Source organism: Salvelinus fontinalis, unplaced genomic scaffold (genome assembly GCF_029448725.1).
Source record: "Salvelinus fontinalis isolate EN_2023a unplaced genomic scaffold, ASM2944872v1 scaffold_1402, whole genome shotgun sequence".
Taxonomy (NCBI): domain Eukaryota; kingdom Metazoa; phylum Chordata; class Actinopteri; order Salmoniformes; family Salmonidae; genus Salvelinus; species Salvelinus fontinalis.
The window spans coordinates 16,181-40,763 of NW_026601611.1; the positions used below are offsets into that span (position 1 = coordinate 16,181).

The 24,583-nt window shown below is 39.5% G+C and overlaps 1 protein-coding gene across 7 annotated transcripts; it reads right to left on the reverse strand.

The window, feature by feature from the left end:
- Positions 1 to 4,680: 4,680 nt before the first annotated feature.
- Positions 4,681 to 24,212, reverse strand: LOC129849235 (zinc finger protein 883-like). 7 transcript variants are annotated; one of them, XM_055916177.1, is made up of 6 exons: positions 23,607 to 24,212; positions 22,282 to 22,450; positions 21,140 to 22,081; positions 20,841 to 20,912; positions 17,693 to 20,385; positions 4,681 to 8,154 (listed from the first exon to the last, which is right to left on the reverse strand). In XM_055916177.1, exons 5-6 carry the CDS (start codon positions 18,027 to 18,029, stop codon positions 6,776 to 6,778), a joined length of 1,716 nt encoding a protein of 571 aa, XP_055772152.1. In that variant the 5' UTR covers positions 18,030 to 20,385; positions 20,841 to 20,912; positions 21,140 to 22,081; positions 22,282 to 22,450; positions 23,607 to 24,212; the 3' UTR covers positions 4,681 to 6,775. The 7 variants fall into 7 exon arrangements, with proteins under 7 accessions (XP_055772152.1, XP_055772150.1, XP_055772151.1 ...); XM_055916175.1 differs by having other exon boundaries at positions 20,841 to 20,920; XM_055916176.1 differs by having other exon boundaries at positions 20,841 to 20,920; positions 22,282 to 22,639.
- Positions 24,213 to 24,583: the final 371 nt, after the last annotated feature.

Genomic DNA, 24,583 nt, shown 5'->3' on the forward strand with positions numbered 1-24,583 from the left:
TACAAAGACAGGAATGTGTTGATTGATTAGTGCGAATAAAAAATGTTTACCACAGCATATTTAAGGCAGTTTCATTAAGTCAAACTAAATCTAAATAATTAGCAAGCTACTGTAGGTCCATACTGCTCCTACGTGGTGTAACAATACATCATGTAGATGTATATAATGAACAGACTAGGTCTATACTGCTGCTACATGGTGTAACAATACATCATGTAGATGTATATAATGAACAGACTAGGTCTATACTGCTCCTACATGGTGTAACAATACATCATGTATATAATGAACAGACTAGGTCTATACTGATCCTACATGGTGTAACAATACATCATGTAGATGTATATAATGAACAGACTAGGTCTATACTGCTCCTACATGGTGTAACAATACATCATGTAGATGTATATAATGAACAGACTAGGTCTATACTGCTCCTACATGGTGTAACAATACATCATGTAGATGTATATAATGAACAGACTAGGTCTATACTGCTCCTACATGGTGTAACAATACATCATGTAGATATATATAATGAACAGACTAGGTCTATACTGCTCCTACATGGTGTAACAATACATCATATTGATATCATCATATTGATTATAGCTCATGTAGATGTCATTATGGGGTATTGTGATGTCATTATGGGGTATTGTGATGTCATTACATCATCATGTGGGACTTTAAGGCAATGCTGTTGTTGGTGAGTAAATTGTTTTACTCCACTGCTTCCTACACTTTAAGTAAAGTGAAGGCGACTATTTTGAGCAATTTTATGGAATGTTAATAACTTTCATTGTCTTCAATGAAAAATGACCTTTCAAAAATGGAATGCAACATTGTATGGAACATTACTGTCAAGTGACTTGATGTCTACGGTGCCAAAGAGATTGATAGGTGGGAGTGTTGGGAGTGTCCAGTGTGTTTAATTTTAACGATAATAATGTCAAAATCCCACTTTTAACAACCATCAGAACTGGTTAAAAAAAGGTTGCATCCCAACGTGGCGATAAACAGCAACGTGACGTGTCACAATGAACTCAAACGGTTTACCATTGGAACACTTGATGTAATTAAATCAAACGTTTTATCATTGGAACACTTGATGTAATTAAATCAAACGTTTTACCATTGGAACACTTGATGTAATTAAATTAAACGTTTTACCATTGGAACACTTGATGTAATTAAATCAAACGTTTTACCATTGGAACACTTGATGTAATTAAATCAAACGTTTTACCATTGGAACACTTGATGTAATTAAATCAAACGTTTTATCATTGGAACACTTGATGTAATTAAATCAAACGTTTTACCATTGGAACACTTGATGTAATTAAATCAAACGTTTTACCATTGGAACACTTGATGTAATTAAATTAAACGTTTTACCATTGGAACACTTGATGTAATTAAATCAAACGTTTTACCATTGGAACACTTGATGTAATTAAATCAAACGTTTTACCATTGGAACACTCGATGTAATTAAGTCAAACGTTTTACCATTGGGACACTTGATGTAATTAAATCAAACGTTTTACCATTGGGACACTTGATGTAATTAAATCAAACGTTTTACCATTGGAACACTTGATGTAATTAAATCAAACGTTTTACCATTGGAACACTTGATGTAATTGAATCAAACGTTTTACCATTGGAACGTTTGATGTAATTAAAGCAAACGTTTTACCATTGGCACACTTGATGTAATTAAATCAAACGTTTTACCATTGGAACGCTTGATGTAATTAAATCAAACGTTTTACAATTGGAACACTTGATTCACATTCTCCATGGTTGTCTCCAGCATGCTAAAGCGTTCACAGCTGGCGATCCCTCATCGTGATTGGTTGTTCCCCACCATTTGCAACAACGTCACTGAGCACCATCACTATCTTTCCTTCGTGGATCTCCTGCATGTTTACATATCTGGCATTACTCATCTCATATGTATATACTGTATTCTATCCTATTCTACTGTATCTTAGTCTATGTATTACTCATCTCATATACTGTATTCTATCCTATTCTACTGTATCTTAGTCTATGTATTACTCATCTCATATGTATATACTGTATTCTATCCTATTCTACTGTATCTTAGTCTATGTATTACTCATCTCATATGTATATACTGTACTCTATCCTATTCTACTGTATCTTAGTCTATGTATTACTCATCTCATATGTATATACTGTATTCTATCCTATTCTACTGTATCTTAGTCTATGTATTACTCATCTCATATGTATATACTGTATTCTATCCTATTCTACTGTATCTTAGTCTATGTATTACTCATCTCATATGTATATACTGTACTCTATCCTATTCTACTGTATCTTAGTCTATGTATTACTCATCTCATATGTATATACTGTATTCTATCCTATTCTACTGTATCTTAGTCTATGTATTACTCATCTCATATGTATATACTGTATTCTATCCTATTCTACTGTATCTTAGTCTATGCATTACTCATCTCATATGTATATACTGTATTCTATCCTATTCTACTGTATCTTAGTCTATGTATTACTCATCTCATATGTATATACTGTATTCTATCCTATTCTACTGTATCTTAGTCTATGTATTACTCATCTCATATGTATATACTGTACTCTATCCTATTCTACTGTATCTTAGTCTATGTATTACTCATCTCATATGTATATACTGTATTCTATCCTATTCTACTGTATCTTAGTCTATGTATTACTCATCTCATATGTATATACTGTACTCTATCCTATTCTACTGTATCTTAGTCTATGTATTACTCATCTCATATGTATATACTGTATTCTATCCTATTCTACTGTATCTTAGTCTATGTATTACTCATCTCATATGTATATACTGTATTCTATCCTATTCTACTGTATCTTAGTCTATGCATTACTCATCTCATATGTATATACTGTATTCTATCCTATTCTACTGTATCTTAGTCTATGTATTACTCATCTCATATGTATATACTGTATTCTATCCTATTCTACTGTATCTTAGTCTATGTATTACTCATCTCATATGTATATACTGTATTCTATCCTATTCTACTGTATCTTAGTCTATGCATTACTCATCTCATATGTATATACTGTATTCTATCCTATTCTAATGTATCTGTCTATGTATTACTCATCTCATATGTATATACTGTATTCTATCCTATTCTACTGTATCTTAGTCTATGCATTACTCATCTCATATGTATATACTGTATTCTATCCTATTCTACTGTATCTTAGTCTATGCCCCTCTGACATCACTCGTCTATATTTTTATATATTCTTATTCCTTTACTTAGATTTGTGTGTATTAGGTATTTGTTGTGAGCTAGGAACACAAGCATTGAGTTAGATATTACTGCACTGTTGGAGCTAGAAACACAAGCATTAATTTAGATATTACTGCACTGTTGGAGCTAGGAACACAAGCATTAAGTTAGCTTTTACTGCACTGTTGGAGCTAGAAACACAAGCATTAATTTAGATACTACTGCACTGTTGGAGCTAGGAACACAAGCATTAAGTTAGATACTACAGCACTGTTGGAGCTATGAACACAAGCATTTAGTTAGATATTACAGCACTGTTGGAGCTAGGAACACAAGTATTTGGTTAGATATTACTGCACTGTTGGAGCTATGAACACAAGCATTTAGTTAGATATTACTGCACTGTCAGAACTAGAAACACAAGTATTTGGTTAGATATTACTGCACTGTTGGAGCTAGGAACACAAGCATTAAGTTAGCTTTTACTGCACTGTTGGAGCTAGAAACACAAGCATTAATTTAGATACTACAGCACTGTTGGAGCTAGGAACACAAGCATTAAGTTGGATACTACAGCACTGTTGGAGCTATGAACACAAGCATTTAGTTAGATATTACTGCACTGTCAGAACTAGAAACACAAGTATTTGGTTAGATATTACTGCACTGTTGGAGCTATGAACACAAACATTTAGTTAGATATTACTGCACTGTCAGAACTAGAAACACAAGTATTTGGTTAGATATTACTGCACTGTTGGAGCTATGAACACAAACATTTAGTTAGATATAACTGTTGGAAACACCCCATCTCTTTACATTTACTCTCTCTACATTGCTTATTTATATTCAGTGGCCTGACTGCATCCAGACTATGTCAAAGGCCCATCCTGGTAGATCTGAACCTAATGCAGCTTGGAGTGATCAGATGACAGAAGTCACATTTAGGTGCCAGGTGTAACAGGCTGTAGATGCTCCATATCCATTGCTTTGAGTGTTTTATATAATATGACTAAATATGTTAATTTCTGTGTTGCAGGGGCAGTCAAGAAATGGAACGGCAAGGCCACAGAACATGACCACTCCACCATCAGAGCTGTGGGAGAACACCTCCAGCCCCTGGTAGAGCCGGGGGTGGTGTTTACCACTCTACCAGCAGAGCTGTGGGAGACCACCTCCAGCCCCTGGTAGAGCCGGGGGTAGTGTTTACCACTCCACCAGCAGAGCTGTGGGAGACCACCTCAAGCCCCTGTTAGAGCCGGGGGTAGTGTTTACCACTCCACCACGCCTTCAGCAGGCTGGAAAAGTGATACTGTTTTTCATACTAAGATGGACCATCAGTCTGTTGATTGGTCAGTCATTGGATTCATTTGTTGAAATCAAATCAAGCTTTATTTATACAGCACATTTCAGACATGCAACACAATGGCTTCTCAGGAGAAAACAATGAAAATAAACAGGAATATTTAGTACACAAACATAAGAGGATAAAAAACAATAATACCAACTTAAAGACTAATGAGCATCCTAAGGAAATGCCATTGATTAAAATATTAAAATATCCAATCCAAAAATATAAGCTTGTTTTTTAGGATGGGCTCTGAAAGTCACTATGGGGTGTCCACTGAAAGTTGACTAGTAACAACAACTTGGAGCTAAAAGACACCAACCATGAGACCCACTAAATCTGCCCAAGAAGAGGCAAACAAAAGAAAAACCCACACCAAACTTAAAGACAGGAAGCAAACCAAAAAGGTGGAGCAACTAAAGGTGTTGACTCTCCACATCTATCAAGACAACTGGAGCACTGGGCCAGACACTCTTAAATAGAACCTGGACCAGCTCAGGTGAAACACCTTCCCACTAACGAGATGGACAAGCCAGCACAGGTGTAACACATACTGACTAACGAGGTGACACCAATCAGTGCGTCCTACATGCTAATGAGCTATACGTGCTGAAATCCAACCTCAAAACATAAATGGAAAAACCAAAGACTGTAACACCTTAAGAGAAAAAATTTATCCTATATTTTTGTTGGACAACAGAAAACAATTTCCATTTCACATTATCAACTACAATGCTTCATGAGCCCAAACAAAACTCATCTCCAATACGGAAAAACGTGCAGTCAAAATAAATTGTGATCCATGGCAACGCACTGGCTAAACGCAAAACACAAATCTTTTTAACTCTTGAGACAATCAGCAACCAAGTTGTCCTTACAACAGACTTGTCTGATTTCAAGAGGAAACTCCTGCAATATCCGTAGTAACTTTCCACCTCACTGCGGAGCTTCTCTCTCTTTTCAGGGTTCACTCGATAGGCATGTTGTTGGATCGGGCCCCAGTCCCCAATGTCATGCTCTAGTACATTTGGTTTGGCACATCTGAGAATTAACCCTGCTATTCTAAAAGAAGGGCAACAATGTCAATATAATTATACCCGTAAATTGTCAGTTGATTGCATAAATAATTATGATTACTAAAAGTTACATGAATTGTAAATATGAATGATCAAAACCAAATGGACACCCCTTTGTTAATATGTATTGTCAATAATTAACTTAATGGTAAGGCATGGTATAATAAAAAAATATATACATTTTTTTTTGATTGCATAGTCTTATTTTCAACATCTTTTCAATTACATTGTGCTAGGTGGGATAGCCTCAATGTCAAAACACAGTTTTAACGTGTCCAAATCAATAACCAATATGCAGAAACAGTTTGGGATAAATTGAAAACCTAAACATAACATGTGCTATTTACACAAACATCTGCCACAATAATCATATTTCCAGAAAAGTTGTTTTGACAAGTAGCAATAAATCACTGATATCAATTAGGGGGGAAATCAGGTTGAATGTGATGTTGGAATGCATTTAAATGTAGGGGTCGCTAAACAAAGGAACGCAACACTTATTTGTCATAACTAATCAATTTCATGCTAAAATCATTTGTGCAACAGGAGGGAGATGAGGTTGCACGTCCTGTTAAAACTAACAGCTCAAAAACCACACGGAATCTGGGAATAATGTGTCCTTACTAAATCTCATAAATAGTACTCTTCCAATTCAGAGCCTGGATTTTCCCCCTGAGGCTATTATCCATATCATGTAGAAATCAATAGAACAGGGGACAAACGTTTAGGGTTCTACATTGTGACATCATTAAAATACTCCTACTACAATGTTAAAACATTCTACATTGTGACATCATTAAAATACTCCTACTACAATGTTAAAACATTCTACATTGTGACATCATTAAAATACTCCTACTACAATGTTAAATTAATTAATTGATATCACGAAACAACTGCTTAATGTATTTTCTGATGTTTAGTCAGAGATCTTTTATCAGATTACCTCTGGTCACAGCTAAGAGATTTCTCTCCTGTGTGTGTTCTCTGGTGTTGTTTGACTGAGTAAAACTCTTCCCACATTGATCACAGCTATAAGATTTATATTATGTGTGTGTTCTCTGGTGTACATTCAGCTGCCCAGATGTAACAAAACTCTTCACACATTGATTACAGCTATAAGGTTTCTCTCCTGTGTGTGTTCTCTGGTGTATAGTCAGATAGCTAGATGTAACAAAACTCTTCCCGCAATGATTACAGCTATAAGGTTTCTCCCCTGTGTGTGTTCTCTGGTGCACTGTCAGTCTACTAGATTGACAAAAACTCTTCCCACATTGACCACAGCTATAAGGTTTCTCTAATGTGTGTGTTCTCTGGTGTATAGTCAGATTGCTAGATGCAGTAAAACTCTTCCCACATTGAACACAGCTATAAGGTTTCTCCCCTGTGTGTGTTCTCTGGTGCACTGTCAGATCACCAGATTGACAAAAACTCTTCCCACATTGACCACAGCTATAAGGTTTCTCTCCTGTGTGTGTTCTCTGGTGTGTAGTCAGATTGCCAGATGTAGTAAAACTCTTCCCACATTCATCACATATATATAGTTTCTCTCCTGAGTGTGTTCTCTGGTGTATAGTCAGATTTCTAGATGTAACAAAACTCTTCCCACATTGATCACAGCTATAAGGATTCTCTCCTGTGTGTGTTCTCTGGTGTGTAGTCAGATTGCCAGATGCAGTAAAACTCTTCCCACATTGAACACAGCTATAAGGTTTCTCTCCTGTGTGTAGTCTCTGGTGTACTGTCAGACAGCTAGATGTAGTAAAACTCTTCCCACATTGATCACAGCTATAAGGTTTCTGTCCTGTGTGTGTTCTCTGGTGTGTAGTCAGAGTGCTAGATGCAGTAAAACTCTTCCCACATTGAACACAGCTATAAGGTTTCTCTCCTGTGTGTATTTTCTGGTGTACTGTCAGAGAGTCAAATGTAGTAAAACTCTTCCCACATTGATCACAGCTATAAGGTTTCTCTCCTGTGTGTGTTCTCTGGTGTGTAGTCAGATTGCTAGATGCTTTAAAACTCATCCCACATTGAACACAGCTATAAGGTTTCTTTCCTGTGTGTATTTTCTGATGTACTGTCAGAGAGTCAAATGTAGTAAAACTCTTCCCACATTGATCACAGCTATAAGGTTTCTCTCCTGTGTGTATTTTCTGGTGTACTGTCAGAGAGTCAAATGTAGTAAAACTCTTCCCACATTGATCACAGCTATAATGTTTCTCTCCTGTGTGGATCCTTTGATGAATTTTAATGCCTGATGAGGTGAATCTCTTCCCACAGTCAGAGCAGCAGTGAGTTCTCTTCCCTGTGGATCTCTGCAGGTGTTTATTGAGGCGTTCTGATCTGGAGAGACTCTTCTCTGCCTCGTCAGCATCATGAGGTTGTTGAGGCTCCCCAGAGGATCCACGACTGTCCCGTATCTCTCCTGTGTGAACAACAAAGTCAGATGATTAAAGGCCCACAACAGTGGAAATCCACTGTAAAAAGGTGATGCCAACAGCGTAGCCATGATGTTGTACAACAATTGATGTCTGTAATGAATGTAAAAATTATTTAAATATTGTCTTAAAATGAGCAAGAATAGTCATATTTTAGTAGTAAGATCGATGATTGTAGACTAGAAATAAGTTATTCATGTTGTTGAAACTATAAGCAGTGTGTCAGATGACTTTTGGTCTCCAATATAGGCCCCTTTCTGTGTTTGCTAAAATTGCGGCAGGAGGGCGATGCGCACACAATTTGATTGCAGAAACACCTCCCTGCTAATGAGGAAACCGATAGTAATGGATGTAGTATATCTGCTAATGAGGAAACCACAAGTTATGGATGTAGTATATCTGCCTGGAGCAAAAATGGTGAGCAAAGCTTTTAGTTTTTCACAATGTATTCTGAATGTGAATGGGGGAAAACTCAGGGGAGTAACCTCTATTTCCAGGTTGATTATGAGTGCATTTCACACTACTTTGGATTATAATTGTAAGGCTCGTTTGAATGTCCTGTTTAATATGTTTGAAGAATTATAAGTAATTATTGAAGAACCACGTTAATGACAGTATCCATTTGGGTGTTGTCAATAAAGTAAAGATTTTATTTGTATATTTCTCATATATATAGCAAAGCAGACCGACAAAAAAACAACATAGTTACACGTGGGATAAACAAAAGTACAGTCAATAACACAATAGAAAAATCTATATACAGTGTGCGCAAATGGAGTAAGGAGGTAAGGCAATAAATAGGCCATAGTAGCAAAGTAATTACAATTTAGCAAATTAACACTGGAGTGATAGATGTGTAGATGATGATGTGCAAGTAGAATTACTGGTGTGCAAAAGAGCAAAAAAAGTAAATAAAAACATGGGGATAAGGTAGGTAGTTAGATGGGCTATTTACAGATGGGCTGTGTACAGCTGCCCATATGTCTCCTACTTCAGCGATTTTTGCAATTCGTTCCAGTTATTGGCAGCAGAGAACTGTAAGGAAGGGCGGCCAAAGTAGATGTTGGCTTTGGGGATGACCAGTGAGATAAACGTCCTGGAGCGCGCACTATGGGTGGGTGTTGCTATGGTGACCAGTGAGCTGAGTTAAGGCGGCCTAGCAAAGACTTATAGATGACCTGGAGCCAGTGGGTTTGGCGACGAATATGTAGTGAGGGCCAGCCGACGAGAGCATACAGGTCGCAGTGGTGGGTGGTATATGGGGTTTGGTGACAAAACAAATGGCACTGTGATAGACTGCATCCAGTTTGCTGAGTAGAGTGTTGGAGGCTATTTTGAAAATGACATCACCGAAGTCAAGGATCGGTAGAATAGTCAGTTTTACGAGGGTATGTTTGGCAGCGTGAGTGAAGGACGCTTTGTTGCAAAATAGGAAGCCGATTCTAGATTTAATTTTGTATTGGAGATGCTTAATGTGAGTCTGGAAGGAGAGTTTACAGTCTAGCCAGACACATAGGTATTTATAGTTGTCCACATATTCTAAGTCAGAATCGTAGTGATGCTGGACGGGGGGAGGCAGCGATAGGTTGAAGAGCATACATTTAGTTTTACTAGCGTTTAAGAGCAGTTGGAGGCCACGGATGGAGTGTTGTATGGCATTGAAGCACGTTTGGAGGTTTGTTAACACAGTGTCCAAAGAAGGGCCAGATGTATACAGAATGGTGTCGTCTGCGTAGAGGTGGATCAAGGAATCACCCGCAGCAAGAGCAATATCGTTGGTATTTACAGAGAAAGGAGTCGGTCCGAGAATTGAACCCTGTGGTACCCCCATAGAGACTGCCAGAGGTACAGACAACAGGTCCTCCGATTTGACACGCTGAACTCTGTCTGAGACGTAGTTGGTAAACCAGGCGAGTCGGTCATTTTAGAAACCAAGGCTATTGAGTCTGCCGATAAGAATACGGTGATTGACAGAGTCGAAAGCCTTGGCCAGGTCGATGAAGACGGCTGCACAGTACTGCCTTTTATCAATGGCGGTTATGATATCGTTTAGTACCTTGAGCGTGGCTGAGGTGCACCCGTGACCAGCTCGGAAACTGGATTGCACAGCGGAGAAGGTACGGTGGGATTCAAAATGGTCAGTGATCTGTTTGTTAACTTGACTTTCAAAGACTTTAGAACGGCAGGGCAGGATGGATATAGGTCTGTAATAGTTTGGGTCTAGAGTGTCACCCCCTTTGAAGAGGGGGATGACCGTGGCAGCTTTCCAATCTTTAGGAATCTTGTTCTCCATGGACTTTACAGTGTCCCAAAACTTTTTGGAGTTAGAGCTACAGGATGCAAATTTCTGTTTGAAAAAGCTAGCCTTTGCTTTCCTAACTGACTGTGTGTATTGGTTCCTGACTTCTCTGAAAAGTTGCATATCGCGGGGACTATTCGATGTTAGTGCAGTACGCCACAGGATGTTTTTGTGCTGGTCGAGGGCAGTCAGGTCTGGAGTGAACCAAGGGCTATATCTGTTCTTAGTTCTACATTTTTAAGGGGCATGCTTATTTAAGGTGGTGAGGGAATTACAATTAAAAAACAACCAGGCATCCCCTACTGACAGGATGAGGTCAATATCCTTCCAGGATACCCGGGCCAGGTCGATTAGAAATGCTTGCACAAGTGTTTTAGGGAGCGTTTGACAGTGATGAGGGCTGGTCGTTTGACCGCGGACCCATAACGGATGCAGGCAATGATCGCTGAGATCCTGATTGAAAACAGCAGAGGTGTATTTGGAGGGCAAGTTGGTCAGGATAATATCTATGAGGGTGCCCATGTTAACGGATTTAGGGTTGTACCTGGTGGGTTCCTTGATCATTTGTGTGAGATTGAGGGCATCTAGCTTGGATTGTAGGACGGCGGGGGTGTTAACCTCACTAGGGTAGGGGGCGCTATTTTCACCTCCGGATGAAAAGCGTGCCCAAAGTAAACTTGGTAGATTTGGACAGAAAACACTCTAAAGTTTTCAAAACTGTTAAAATAATGTCTGTGAGTATAACAGAACTGATATGACAGGCGAAAACCTGAGAAACATCCATCCAGGAAGTGGGATTTTTATATTTTTGTAGTTTTCCATTGACTGCCTATACAGATTCCATTGACTTAGGACTCAAATTGCACTTCCTATGGCTTCCACTAGATGTCAACGGTCTTTAAAAATTGTTTCAGGCTTGTATTCTGAAAATTGAGAGAGTAAGACCACTCTGAATGAGTGAACCATTCAGTGTCCCAGAATGCGCCGTTCTTGTTTACCTTTGAAATGTTATCTATTATTTAGGCTAAAAACAACCTGAGGATTGATTATAAACATCGTTTGACATGTTTCTACAAACTTTACTGATACTATTCGGATTTTTCGTCTGGATGTTGTGATTGCCTTTGAGCCTGTGGATTACTGAACAAAACTGAGGTTTTTGGATATAAAGAGAGACTTTATCGAACAAAACAAACATTTATTGAGTAAATGGGAGTCTTGTGAGTGGAACGATATGAATATCATCAAAGGTAAGTGATTAGTTTTATCGCTATTTCTGACTTGTGTAACTCCTCTACTTGGCTGGTAACTGTTAATCTTTAAACTGATGTATAACACTTGTATGTTTTATGAATTTTTATAATGAGTATTTCTGTTTTTGAATTTGGCGCTCTGCAATTTCACTGGATGTTGGCCAGGTGGGACGGTAGCGTCCCACACCTCCTAGAGAGGTTAAGCATATCCCAGTTTAGGTCACCTAACAGAACAAACTGAAGATAGATGGGGCCAATCAATTCACACATGGTGTCGAGAGCACAGCTGGGAACTGAGGGGTGTCTATAACAGTGAGAGACTTATTTATGGAGAGATTCGTTTTTAAAATTAGAAGCTCAAACTGTTTGGGTTTAGACCTGGAAAGCATGATACAACTTTGCAGGCCATCTCTGCAGTAGATTGCAACTCCTCCCCCTTTGGCAGTTCTATCTTGACGGAAAATGTTGTAGATGGGGCTGGAAATTTCTGAATTTTTGGTGGCCTTCCAAAGCCAGGATTCAGACACGGCAAGGACATCAAGGTTGGAGTGTGCTAAAGCAGTGAGTAAAACAAACTTAGGGAGGAGGCTTCTGATGTTAACATGCATGAAACCTAGGCTTTTATGGTTACAGAGGTCAACAGATGAGAGCGCCTGGGGACACACAGGGCCTGGGTTAACCTCTACATCACCCGAGGAACAGAGGAGTAGGATGAGGGTACGGCTAAAGGCTATCAGTACTGGTCGTCTAGTGCTTTGGGAACAGAGAATAAAAGGAGCAGATTTCTGGGTGTGGTAGGATAGATTCAAGGCATAATGTACAGACAGGGGTATGGTAGAGTGTGGGTACAGTAGAGGTAAACCTAGGCACTGAGTGACGATAAGAGGTTGCATCTCTGGAGGCACCAGTTATGCTAGGTGAGGTCACCCATGTGTGGGAGGTGGGACAAAAGAGTTCTCTGAGGCATGTTGAGTGGGACTAGGGGCTACGCAGTAAAACAAAACAATGATAACTACCCTAAACAACAGTATACAAGGCATATTGACATTAGAGAGACATAAAGCGAGGCATAAAGCAATCACAGGTGTTGATTGGGAAAGCTAGCTAAGACAACAACGGGTAAGACAACAGTTAATCAGCTAAGACAACAAAAACACGTAAAATGGCGATGAATGGGCTGAGAGGGTCAGTTAACTACACACAGGGCCTGAGTTCGAGGCTGGGGCCAACAGAAACAAAATAAACAAAATGGAGTACCGTGATTAATGAACAGTCCAGCAGGCATCAGCTATGTAGCCAAGTGATCATAGGGTCCAGTGAACAGCAATATATGAACCAGGGAAGCCGTTAGGTAGTCGTTACTATGCTAGCCGGGAGCCGCGCCTGGGTCGAGGCTAACTAGTGCTAGCTTCGGGACAAGGGTGTCACCGACGTCTGGCAAAGGCCGGTTGAGGGCACATCTGACGGAATTGAGTCGGCAGACCAGTCGTGATGGATCGGCGGGGCTCTGTGTCGACAAAGGGTCCAGGCCAATTGGCAAAATAGGTATTGTAGCTGGAGTTATTTGTTTGCTAGCCGGAAGATGCACCTGGATCGAGGCTAACTGCTGCTAGCTTCGGGACAAGGGCGTCAGCCACTGTAGCCAATCCGGTGCAAAGGTACAGAGCTTACGGCAGGAATCCGTTGATGTAGTGGCTTCTAGTCGTCTTAGTGAAGAGTCTGGGAGGCATCAGCTGTGTAGCCTAGTGATCATATGGTCCACTAAGCAGGCCGGGAGATGGGCCTGGCTCAAGGCTAGCTTCGGGGCTGGGCCACTCGGTAGCAGCTAGCCAGCTGCGATTATCTGGTGTAAAGGTCCAGAGCTTACGGCAGGAATACGGTGATGTAGTGGAGAAAAACAGTCCGATATGCTCAGGGTTGATATCGCGCTGTGCAGACTGGCAGGTGTTATCCAGGCTAAAAGCGGCTGGTGTCTGATCTAAAAAGGTAAAGGCCGCTAGCAGTGGCTAACAATGACTAAATATCTAGTAGCTAATTAGCTGGTTAGCTTCTGATGGAGGTTCTAGCTATAAGGTCTAAAAAAAAAATGCTGATCCGTATCATATTGGGTGAGGCGGGTTGCCGGAAGGTATATTTAATTTAAAAATGGAAAATATTGCAATATATACAAAAAAAGACGAAAAATACATACCATTTACAACAAACAGGTCTTAATGCTACGCCATCTTGGATTACAAGATGACTCAGTTAAAAACCATTGGATTTAGCAAACTCTGAAATGATTTAGTATTTCTGTGCCCATGAAAACAGTTGCATTTCAGAATACAAAAAAACTGTCCGACAGCAAGATCCAGTATTTAAGTTGAAGTTCATCATATGACAAGTGTAACGTTATGACGATAACTACTGTTCCCTGAAGGAGGGAAACTAGGTACAACATACTATTAAATCCACGCCTCGCTGGAAGCACCACCGTCCACAGGTGATGAGAGTGAGGCTTGGATTTATTCCTTAAAATGTAATGCCGCTCTTCACCAACCCAGGAAAGGGCGGGGACAAACAGGTGTTGAACCTCGATTCCCTCCTTAAAACCTGTTTAGGACTGGCGTTCCGCTAGCGGAACTCCTCCCACATTCCACTGAAAAGGCAGAGCGCGAAATTCAAAAAAATATTTTTTAGAAATATTTAACTTTCACACATTTACAAGTCCAATACAGCATTTGAAAGATAAACATCTTGTGAATCCAGCCAACATGTCCGATTTTTAAAATGTATTACAGCAAAAACACCACGCATATTTATGTTAGCTCACCACCAAATACAAAAGAGGACAGACATTTTTCACAGCACCATTTTTCACAGCAGGTAGCATGCACAAAGCCAACCTGACTAAACTAGAACCAACCTAACTAACCTAGAAACAACGCCCTCAGATGACAGTCCTATAACATGTTACACAATAAATCTATGTTTTGTTAAAAAAATGTGCATATTTGAGCTGTAAATCAGTTTTACATTACTGCTACCATCATAGCTACAGTCAGAAATAGCACGGGAGTAGCCAGAGTAAATACAGACACCAACGTCAACTACCTAATTACTCATAAAACATTTCAGAGAAATATGTGGTGGATAGCAAATGAAAGACAAAGATCTTGTGAATTAAGCCAATATTTCCGATTTTTGAAGTGCTTTACAGCGAAAACACAATATATCGTTATATTAGCTTACTACAATAGCTATCACACAACAGCATTGATTCAATGCAATCGGTAGCGATAGCACAGTTCGACAGATATATGAAATAGCATCCAAAATTGGGTCCTTATCTTTGTTGATCTTCCATCAGAATGTTGTAAAGGGGTCCTTTGTTCAGAAGCGTCTTTGTTTGGATCCAGAACAAACTATTTCCCTCTTGAATTAGCAAGCACACTGGCCGTGCGGCGCTAACCTCTCCTTCTTGAACAAATTCCTCCAACGCATCACGTCTAAAGTCCCGAATAAATTTCAATAATATAATTAAACTATATTGAAAAAACATACTTTAGGATGATATTGTGACATGTATCAAATAATATCGAAGCCGGAGATTATATTCACCTATAACGACGGTTTTCCAGGAGGCGATTCCAGGTCCAACTTCGCGCCTTCCAAAAACAAATAATGGCGGACCTCTCACTCCAAGAGGTTGTATTCAATCCCAGAACGAGATAATCAAGTCATTTCTGCTCTCACTTCCGCATGACACCCAGGGGAAGGTGTATGACGTGTTTCTACAGTCATAAGTGACATGCCCTTTTATAGACAAGCTCTTGAAGAGAGACCTCGCTATTGGAAATCTCACTTCCGGATAGGAAATGGGCTGTAAAAAGAGTTTTGTTTCACTTAGAGAAATAATTAGAACTGTTTTAGAAACTAGAGAGTGTTTTCTATCCAATATTAATAATAATATGCATATTGTACGAGCAAGAATTGAGTACGAGGCCGTTTAAATTGGATACGATTTTCCCCAAAAGTGTAAACAGCACCCCCAGTCCTTAAGAAGTTTTATGGGAAGAGTAATTATAATCAAAGTTACACTCCCTTTCAGTTGGTCAACTTCGGAACAACATACTATGGGGAAATACAATCATTCCCCAGCCGACCCAAACGGATACTAAATGAAACGACCCCTGGCAGACCACCCAGACCTGACCCCGCAAGATGCGTCAGTTTGGTCAATTTATTCACTGTCTTTTGTTTGAAACACTCCTGTCAGCGTTGAGTAAGGACGCACACCTGATTACACATATAGAAGTAGGACTAGTCAACCTGGACTGAGCACAAATGTAGGCCTATAAAATGTGCCCATTTGGGGATGTCTGATAGTATTTCAGATTGTCTTAACGCACCACCACTAATGAGTTGTGGAGCTTCTCAACAAAAAAATTATTCAGCTTCTCCAACTAATTTTTTCCTTACCTCAAACAGCAGGTAAAGAAAGTCTTATTAGAATCCATTACGAATGACAATAGTTGCTCAAAGTATTTGTAAATTATTTCCAGCTCTCGCCCTTTCGATAACCACTCAGCATTAAAGGGAAAAATGTAATGCTCTGATCCAGTGGAAATGTTATAAAATACCTGATTACTTCTTATCCTTTGCACAAATAGACGACAGCTGTGTCTGTCCAGAACTCACTGGCGCAGGAAACTGAGGGCCCAGAATATTTATACAATGTTGCAAGTTTTGGAGGACCCAGTTGATAGTTGATAGAATGTTTCATTTTTGTTGTTGACCGGCCATGTGCAGCCAATGCGATTTATAGGATATTTATTTTTAGATCGGGATATTTTCTACATGCAGAATGCAAATGTTTTTGTTTGTTGGTTTCATGTAGGCTATTTTTTTTACATAGTTGGCAATGGCAATAAAAGTTACTTTTAGATTTGTATAATTTTCATTTAGATAGAATGTAGATTAATCACAGAATGATTTTGAGATACTATTATCAATGAAATTAAACTGTTTCAGTAAAATGTGCAAATGAAAATCATAACCAGCACGCAGATCGGTAGAAATGGTCAGATAAATTTGCACTCCAAATGTAGGTTGCCGACTGCTTGTGTAGCCGATTACCAGCAACGTCAGAATGTATGAAGGACAGCAGGAGTTGGTTCAGGAAGAGTTTATTCTCTTCTGGTTGGGCTATATTGATGTAATGGCATGAAAATACATTGGCTGAATATTATACAATGACTTATCAACAGCTCTAACAATTTGACCCCCACAGGAAATCTTCACGGGCAATTCTAGAATATAATATATAGCCTAGAAACCTGGTTAAACTATAATTTTGACCTCATGGATGGCCAGTCCTTGTATTCATACTGTAGTGAATTCAGGGGGCAGCCCTGAGCTGAACTCAAACCTGGGTCCAGCAACTGTCAAGTCAACACCTTATAACTGTTATACCAAGATGACCGAACTTCTTGACGGGGTCCCCAGGTTTTGGGTTACGGTTGATACAATAGCTTTCTCTATGAATTTGAGAGTGGTTACATTTCTCCTTCCCCCATCCCTCAGCTGTTCACCAAACCAAGTCTCTGGGCAGCCATTTTGTTTCTGTTTAAATCCTAGGTTGTCTCTTTAAAAAAGCCACACAACAAACAACCAATCTGCAGTTGAAACAATAACAAAGCTGTAATTCCACCACTGTTTTGCTAATAAGATGATGATGGGGTTGGAGAAATGTAACTACTCTCAAATTCATAGACAGAACAATGGATGCAAGGACTGACCATCCATGATATCAACATGATAGTTTTAACCATGTTGAGTCTTTACAGTGTTGATTTACATTGTTTCTAAACAGCTTATTTGGGGTTCTGATGGGAACAACAGTTGAACTAAGCTCATGAGGCATTTGTTTAACACCAAACATCAGTTCAACAACTGCAGAGTTTGTGCCTCTATATTTAAGACAGTACTTACTAGTGTTAATCAGGGAACGGTTTCTCAAAACCATCTTATGGCTAAGTTCACCGTTAGAACCATCGGACACCTTAAGATGCGTTTGGGAAACCGGGACCAGATATCCAGTTTCCTCCTCTTCTTCCTCCTCCTCCGTTTTCAATGTAACAGTCATCTCTTCCTCCTCCTCTTTCACTCCATAAACTGCATCCTCCTCATCTTTTACTGTAACATCCTCCTCCTCTTTCACTCTGAACGCGTCTTCCCCTTCTTTCACTGAAACGGCCTCATCCTCTACTTCTTGTTTTACTGTGATACCCGCTTCTTCTATAGCAGGGGAGTAGCTTAGTGACCGCATGGTCGGGGATGTTAGCTAGCTAGGCTAATGCTAACTTAACCAGCCCGCTAACGGAATAATAACAACAACACCGTAAATATGAAATTAAAACGGTTAACTAACCAACTAGACGACAGAAGAGGGTTTAAAACACAGTGGCTAATATACACTAAAGCGTCTAAAGAGCTATATTGGTTCGGCTATTTTGTCTAGCAAGCTACCGAGGTGGCTGCCTGTCTGATTGTCTGTTGCTGCTGTTGAAAGAAGCGTTCCGTCCACTAGATTATACGTCACAGTAGCAGCATTGCCTTAAAGTCGCAGACCGCTATATGCTGACTGGAGTGGGTAACACAATTGAGTAAAACGTATATTTTATTTTCAGACAAAAAGTTAAAGGGTATGAATCAGGGGCGTCGCTAGAACTAAAATATTAATTAGCCCCCACTAAATAAATCAATATCAGTCAATATATTTTTTCTGTCAACCGTTCCATCTCATCTTAAACTTTTTACCGGGCAGGGGGAGGCTGCTGCTGCACTAGTGACTGTTAGACTTTCTTCAGCAAAGATATAGTAGAACTGAACTGAATCAAAGATTGCGAACAGAAATACTAGGAGAGAGGGGTACGCCTACACAGAACTGAATCAAAGATGGCGAACAGAAATACTAGAAGAGAGGGAACCCCTACACAGAACTGAACTGAATCAAAGATGGCGGACAGAAATACTAGAATTGAGGGGTACCCCGACACAGAACTGAACTGAATCAAAGATGGCAAACAGAAATACTAGAAGAGAGGGGTACCCCTACACAGAACTGAACTGAATCAAAGATGGCGAACAGAAATACTAGGAAAGAGGGGAACCCCTACACAGAACTGAACTGAATCAAAGATGGCGGACAGAAATACTAGGATGGAAGCAAATGTAAGGGATTATAAAGTCATAACTAATCATGCAAAAACATGTACAGTTGACAGGAATGTTAGTTCATGTAGAGACAAACGATTATGCATTTTTAAAATAATAGTTCATTTACAAAAATCGTGATTTAGCCAGCTAGCTGACTAGCTAACATTAGCCAGCTAGCTGACTAGCTAACATTAGCCAGCTAGCTGGCTAGCTTTATGGGTGTTGTGACATGAGTATGAAATTGTAATTCTGGTTGTTTTAGGGACTCCTGAAACAACCAGCAAACCAGACTGTCGTTTTGTGAAACAGTGGATGTATAGAATCTAGCTAGCTGAAGATTTTACTGCAAATTGAATGTACAATTTTGTAAGCTTTCCTTGCTTATGTTTGCTATGCAGATAGATGAAATCACGTAATTAGCTATTTTCTTGCTTATTGTGCAGTGGATGATTAAAATACCTGTATGCCCATGGATGTGTAGCTAGCTATCTAGCCGATCTGTGTATGGACCCAAACGTTTGGTATACATATTAGTTCAGAACCTAGCTATGAACCTCAGCTATCATAGCCAGTTGTATCAACTTCAAAACAGCCTGAATGACATTAATGAAGCCTATGGATTGAGTAGAATATAATATCATGTTGTGCCAAGGATGCAAGTCGTATATGTAGTTATTACCATGCATGAGATCCCCACATTGTAACCTGTACATGTAATATATTCACTGATCATGTACTCTACCTTGGCAAATAAATGTGCAGTTTAGGAATGAATGTCTTTGAGATGATTTTTCAGTCATATCCAATACCAGGAGTATCAAATTCCAGTTTTTGAATGACGCTGTGTCTGCATGTATGTATTACAATTATACACTTCAACAGTGTTTACCAATCTTGGTCCTGAGACATCAATGGTTACACATTGTAACTAATAGACTAGAAACAGAATTTAACTAGTTAATTCATATATACAGAAATATCATGTTAAAAAACAGAACACTACACTTCCTATGCATCATGTAAATACTCCAACACCGGTTCATCTCAACATCTAATGCCCTTCATCTGCATTGATCTGATAAACACAGGATAGGTGGAGTATTTCATCACATTACACTTCATTTCAACCAGTAGAGAATGTGAAACGCTTTATTGAAAAGCTCATTATCCAAGTGTTATAAATACAAGTTCAATCTGTACTTCAATGCACATCTGTTGTGCATTATAAAAACAGAGGAAGAAAGAGGAGGTGAGAAAGAGGTGTAAAAGACAGAAAGGGAAAGAGGTAAGCACATAGGAGCAGGGAAGGCAGCACATGATTAATGAATCACAGTGCTACATAAATATTCTCTCAGTTCATCACAATTACATAGCAGTGTCTCTAGTCGGCCCACAGGTTATCTTAAAAGCAGGTGAGGTGGCGATGATGGGACTGGGGGTTGGCATCCTCTCACATCAAAACATATCTGCAGACGAGAGACAGATGGAGAGAGAGACCATGTTTAAGCCTTGTGTTTTTATTTATATTCTAACATTGTTAGTCATCAATCAGGAGGTGAAATGCAAAACTGACCTGGGATCATTAACTCTGGGACTACTGCATCTCTTTAATAATACTTCCTGTATAATATAAACTGACCTGGGATCATTAACTCTGGGACTACTGCATCTATCTGTATTTCAATGTAAAGCATCTCTTTAATAATACTTTCTGTATAATATAAACTGACCTGGGATCATTAACTCTGGGACTACTGCATCTCTCTGTATTTCAATGTAAAGCATCTCTTTAATAATACTTCCTGTATAATATAAACTGACCTGGGATCATTAACTCTGGGACTACTGCATCTCTCTGTATTTCAATGTAAAGCATCTCTTTAATAATACTTCCTGTTGACCTGACCAAGTGACCTCTCACCTCTGATCATGCTGTGCCCTCTATGTAGCCAGTTCAGATGCAGGAGGGGTTCACCGACACAGCTGATATAACCTAGAGGACTTAGGGAGAAGGGGAGAGAGGGATGAAGTGAAGGAGAGAGACTGTTATTGAGAAAATAAGGTAGTTAAAGCGACAGTGTTCAACAGGAATCTGTGTGTGGCCTCACCTGGTGTCCACACCACACTAAGTGGCTGCAGAGTACTTTATGCTGAAAAACATGAACGGACACACAAGGACAAACAATATAGCGTAGTTATAGAAAAAATGAATTGTCTTACTATTCTCCATGGTTGGCCCTCTTGCCTATTCGTTGAAGGTGGAAGGAGCCACAGTTATACACCTGAGCCTGCTTACTGCACAACACAATCCATCAATCAGATTGTTACATGAGTGTGTAGGTGTGGGTTATAGGGTGTCTAATTGTTCTACATTTTTTCAATATGGGTGATTTAAAACAGCCTGTTTTGTTTTGGCACAGACATCACACCCTTACCTAAACAGCACCCTCACCTGAGAAGTAGAAATCAAAGGGAGAGAAACTATGAATTGAATAACTGCAGTTGACATAGCTAAGTAAATGGAAGAATACTCCTATTGCAATGTGGATGGCTCTTAAAAGAGCCTTTGGTTGTGCATAGTGTAGTCTATGGTGTTGCTAGGGAACAGCAACCTCTTTGAAGAGCCTTTGGTTGTGCATAGTGTAGTCTATGGTGTTGCCAGGGAACAGCACCCTCTTAAAAGAGCCTTTGGTTGAGCATAGTGTAGTCTATGGTGTTGCCAGGGAACAGCACCCTCTTAAAAGAGCCTTTGGTTGTGCATAGTGTAGTCTATGGTGTTGCTAGGGAACAGCAACCTCTTTGAAGAGACTTTGGTTGTGCATAGTGTAGTCTATGGTGTTGCCAGGGAACAGCACCCTCTTTGAAGAAGTAGGAGGTGAAGATCTCCTGCACACGGATTGCCTCTCTTGCTGCGTTGTTGGACCCCATCCTTGAAACATCCTGCAGAGCAGTAGACTTCTCCTCTGGGACACGGCGGCCAGCTGCAGATCCCCTCCTGGTCCTCGTGTCCATCCTCATGAAGTTACGCAGGACACAGGTAGCCTTCACACACCTGAATTCCTCCAGGAGGCAGTCCCAGATGACCCTGGTCACCCAACCTTGCAGTGCCCTACACGGTAACTGTAGGCAATCGTTTTGAAGGAATCTCCAGTTACAAGGTATCTGTAGGAATATGGAAGACAATGTCATTATTAGACTGTTACATCACCAGGTCATTGTGGATTACTAAAGTATAATATCCCTGATAACAAATCATGATAACATTGGATTGATAGATGCATGGGCACACATATGTACATGTGTAGCATGTGACAATAACAGGATCATATCAAGGATGACATCACAAATGAATACATAAATACCACTTGAAGCTTGATGATGAGTTGATCATTTGAATCAGCTGTGCAGTGCTGAGGCAAAAACAACAATGTGCCTCTTTGAGTCCCCAGGACTGAGAACCACTGCTCTTCATTGGGACCTCTTCATATGTAGACTGGCTTTCATAGCGCTCTTTATCTGAGGACAGAAAACCTCACAAGAAACACACTTCATTATAGTCAAATTACACCACACTGAATATTATGTTACTATTATCTCCGTCCTCACTTCTAGGGACAGGAACTACACAAAAGTACCTGCCCTATCCAGAATAGCCTCCTCTCTCACTGACAGTTGGGGCTGCTATCCTTTCACCCTCCTCCATGGCTGTTAGCTAGCTACCTACAAATGCATTTGGAGTTTGTTTTTTTACAGTGATAAATACATCAAGATAGCTAGCTAATATGAAGTTAGACAGCTGATGATAATTAATTCACTTAGCTATCTATCTATACAGACTGGTTACCTATTTAGATGTGATATGAAAGTATTGTGTGAAATTATTTTGATGTTAAAGTATTTTAAATTATTTTGATGTGATATGAAAGTATTGTGTGAAATAATTGTTATGTGATATGAAAGTATTATGTGAAATTATTTTGAGGAGTAACGGGGCAGAGAATCAGGGGTAGAAACAATAACAAAGCGTACTCCCTGCCCGTTGAGAATCAATTCACATTTAGATGGAATATTTGACTATTTTAGCTGCCAGAGCCAGTCTACCTCTGAAAATAACATACAGTCATTGGACCTTGAGGAGTAACGGGGGCAGCAATCAGCAGTAGAAACAATAACAAAGCGTACTCCCTGCCCGTTTCAGTAAAAAGCTGAGGGATGGTGCTGGAGAAATGCAACGATCCATGATATCTACATTCTAGTTTTAACCATGTTTTTAGGATATACAGTGTTTGTTTATATTTACTGATAAACATTGGAGTCAAAAAAGCTCATATTTTGGGTTCTGATGGGGTACAACAGTTGAACTAAGCTCATGAGGCATTTATAAGTGAATTCTTAAAGAAACAGATGGGTACATATCATTAATGTATAAGTCCCAAAATGGATGTAACAACTGCTGATTGCCCCTTTAAGACTACATATTGGGCTAATCTAATAGGAGATATTGAGGACTACAGTATTTCAGGCATTGTCATTGGATGCATTTGATCAATTGTTAACGTTTTGTTGATGGTCCACTCTTGATGTTCTACACGTTACAGTGTAGCTTCAGCCATTCCTACAGAACAACATTAAAGTGTAGAACCCCTTTACTGCATATTGGTTCAACGACTGCAGAGACGGTACTTACTGGTGTTAAACAGATCTCCAACCTCCTCTTCTTCCTCCTTCTCCTCTTTCAATGTGACAGTCATCTCCCCCGCCTCCTCTTTCACTCCAAAAACTGCTCTCTCCTCTTTCTCTTCCTCCTCTTCTTTTATTGTAACATCCTCCTCCTCTTTCACTCTGAACGCGTCTTCCTCTTCTTTCACTGTAACGTCTTTCTCTTCTTCTTTCACGGTAACAGTCTCTACTTGTTTTTGTATTGTAACATCTTTCTCTTCCTCTTTAACGAGAGCTTCTTTCTCCATCCAGCAGACCTCTTCTTTAGTAGGAGGAGAGTAGCTTAGTGAACTCATGGTCGGAGATGTTAGCTAGCTAGCATTAGCGACTAGCTTAGTTCTAAGCTAACTTAGCAAACCAGCTAGCTGACAAACAACGTGAATATATAATTAAATGGGCTAACAAGTACATACGACAGAAGTGTGTTTAATACACAGCGACTAATATACACCAAAACAGTGTAAAGCGGGTGAATGTTGTAGCTATGTTTGATAGAAAGCTACGGAGGTGTCTGACTAGCTGTTGTTGTTGAAGGAGCGTCCCGTCCACTAGATTATACGTCACACTGGCAGCGTCGCCTGAACCTAAAAGACGCACATCGCCATCTGCTGACTGGAGTGGGTAACGCAGTTGAGGAACCAAACGTTTATTTTTCATTTATTTCATAAAAGTTTAATATTATATAAAGTCGTTCAAAGAGAAGCATGTGTTGATTGATTCGTGTTTAATGAGTGAGAGTTTAAAACAAACTTTACACCCACTACATATTTTCATTGAACCATACTTCTGACATGGATCATTTTGACCCCAGAGGCATATCTTTGATCATAGCCCAAATGTGGGTTATTCAATTCCTCCAATTTTTCATGACTTTGTCAATCAACTTGTTCTTATTAAATCTAAATCATGGTTTAGTGTTTCTGTATCAATATGGACTTTTAACAA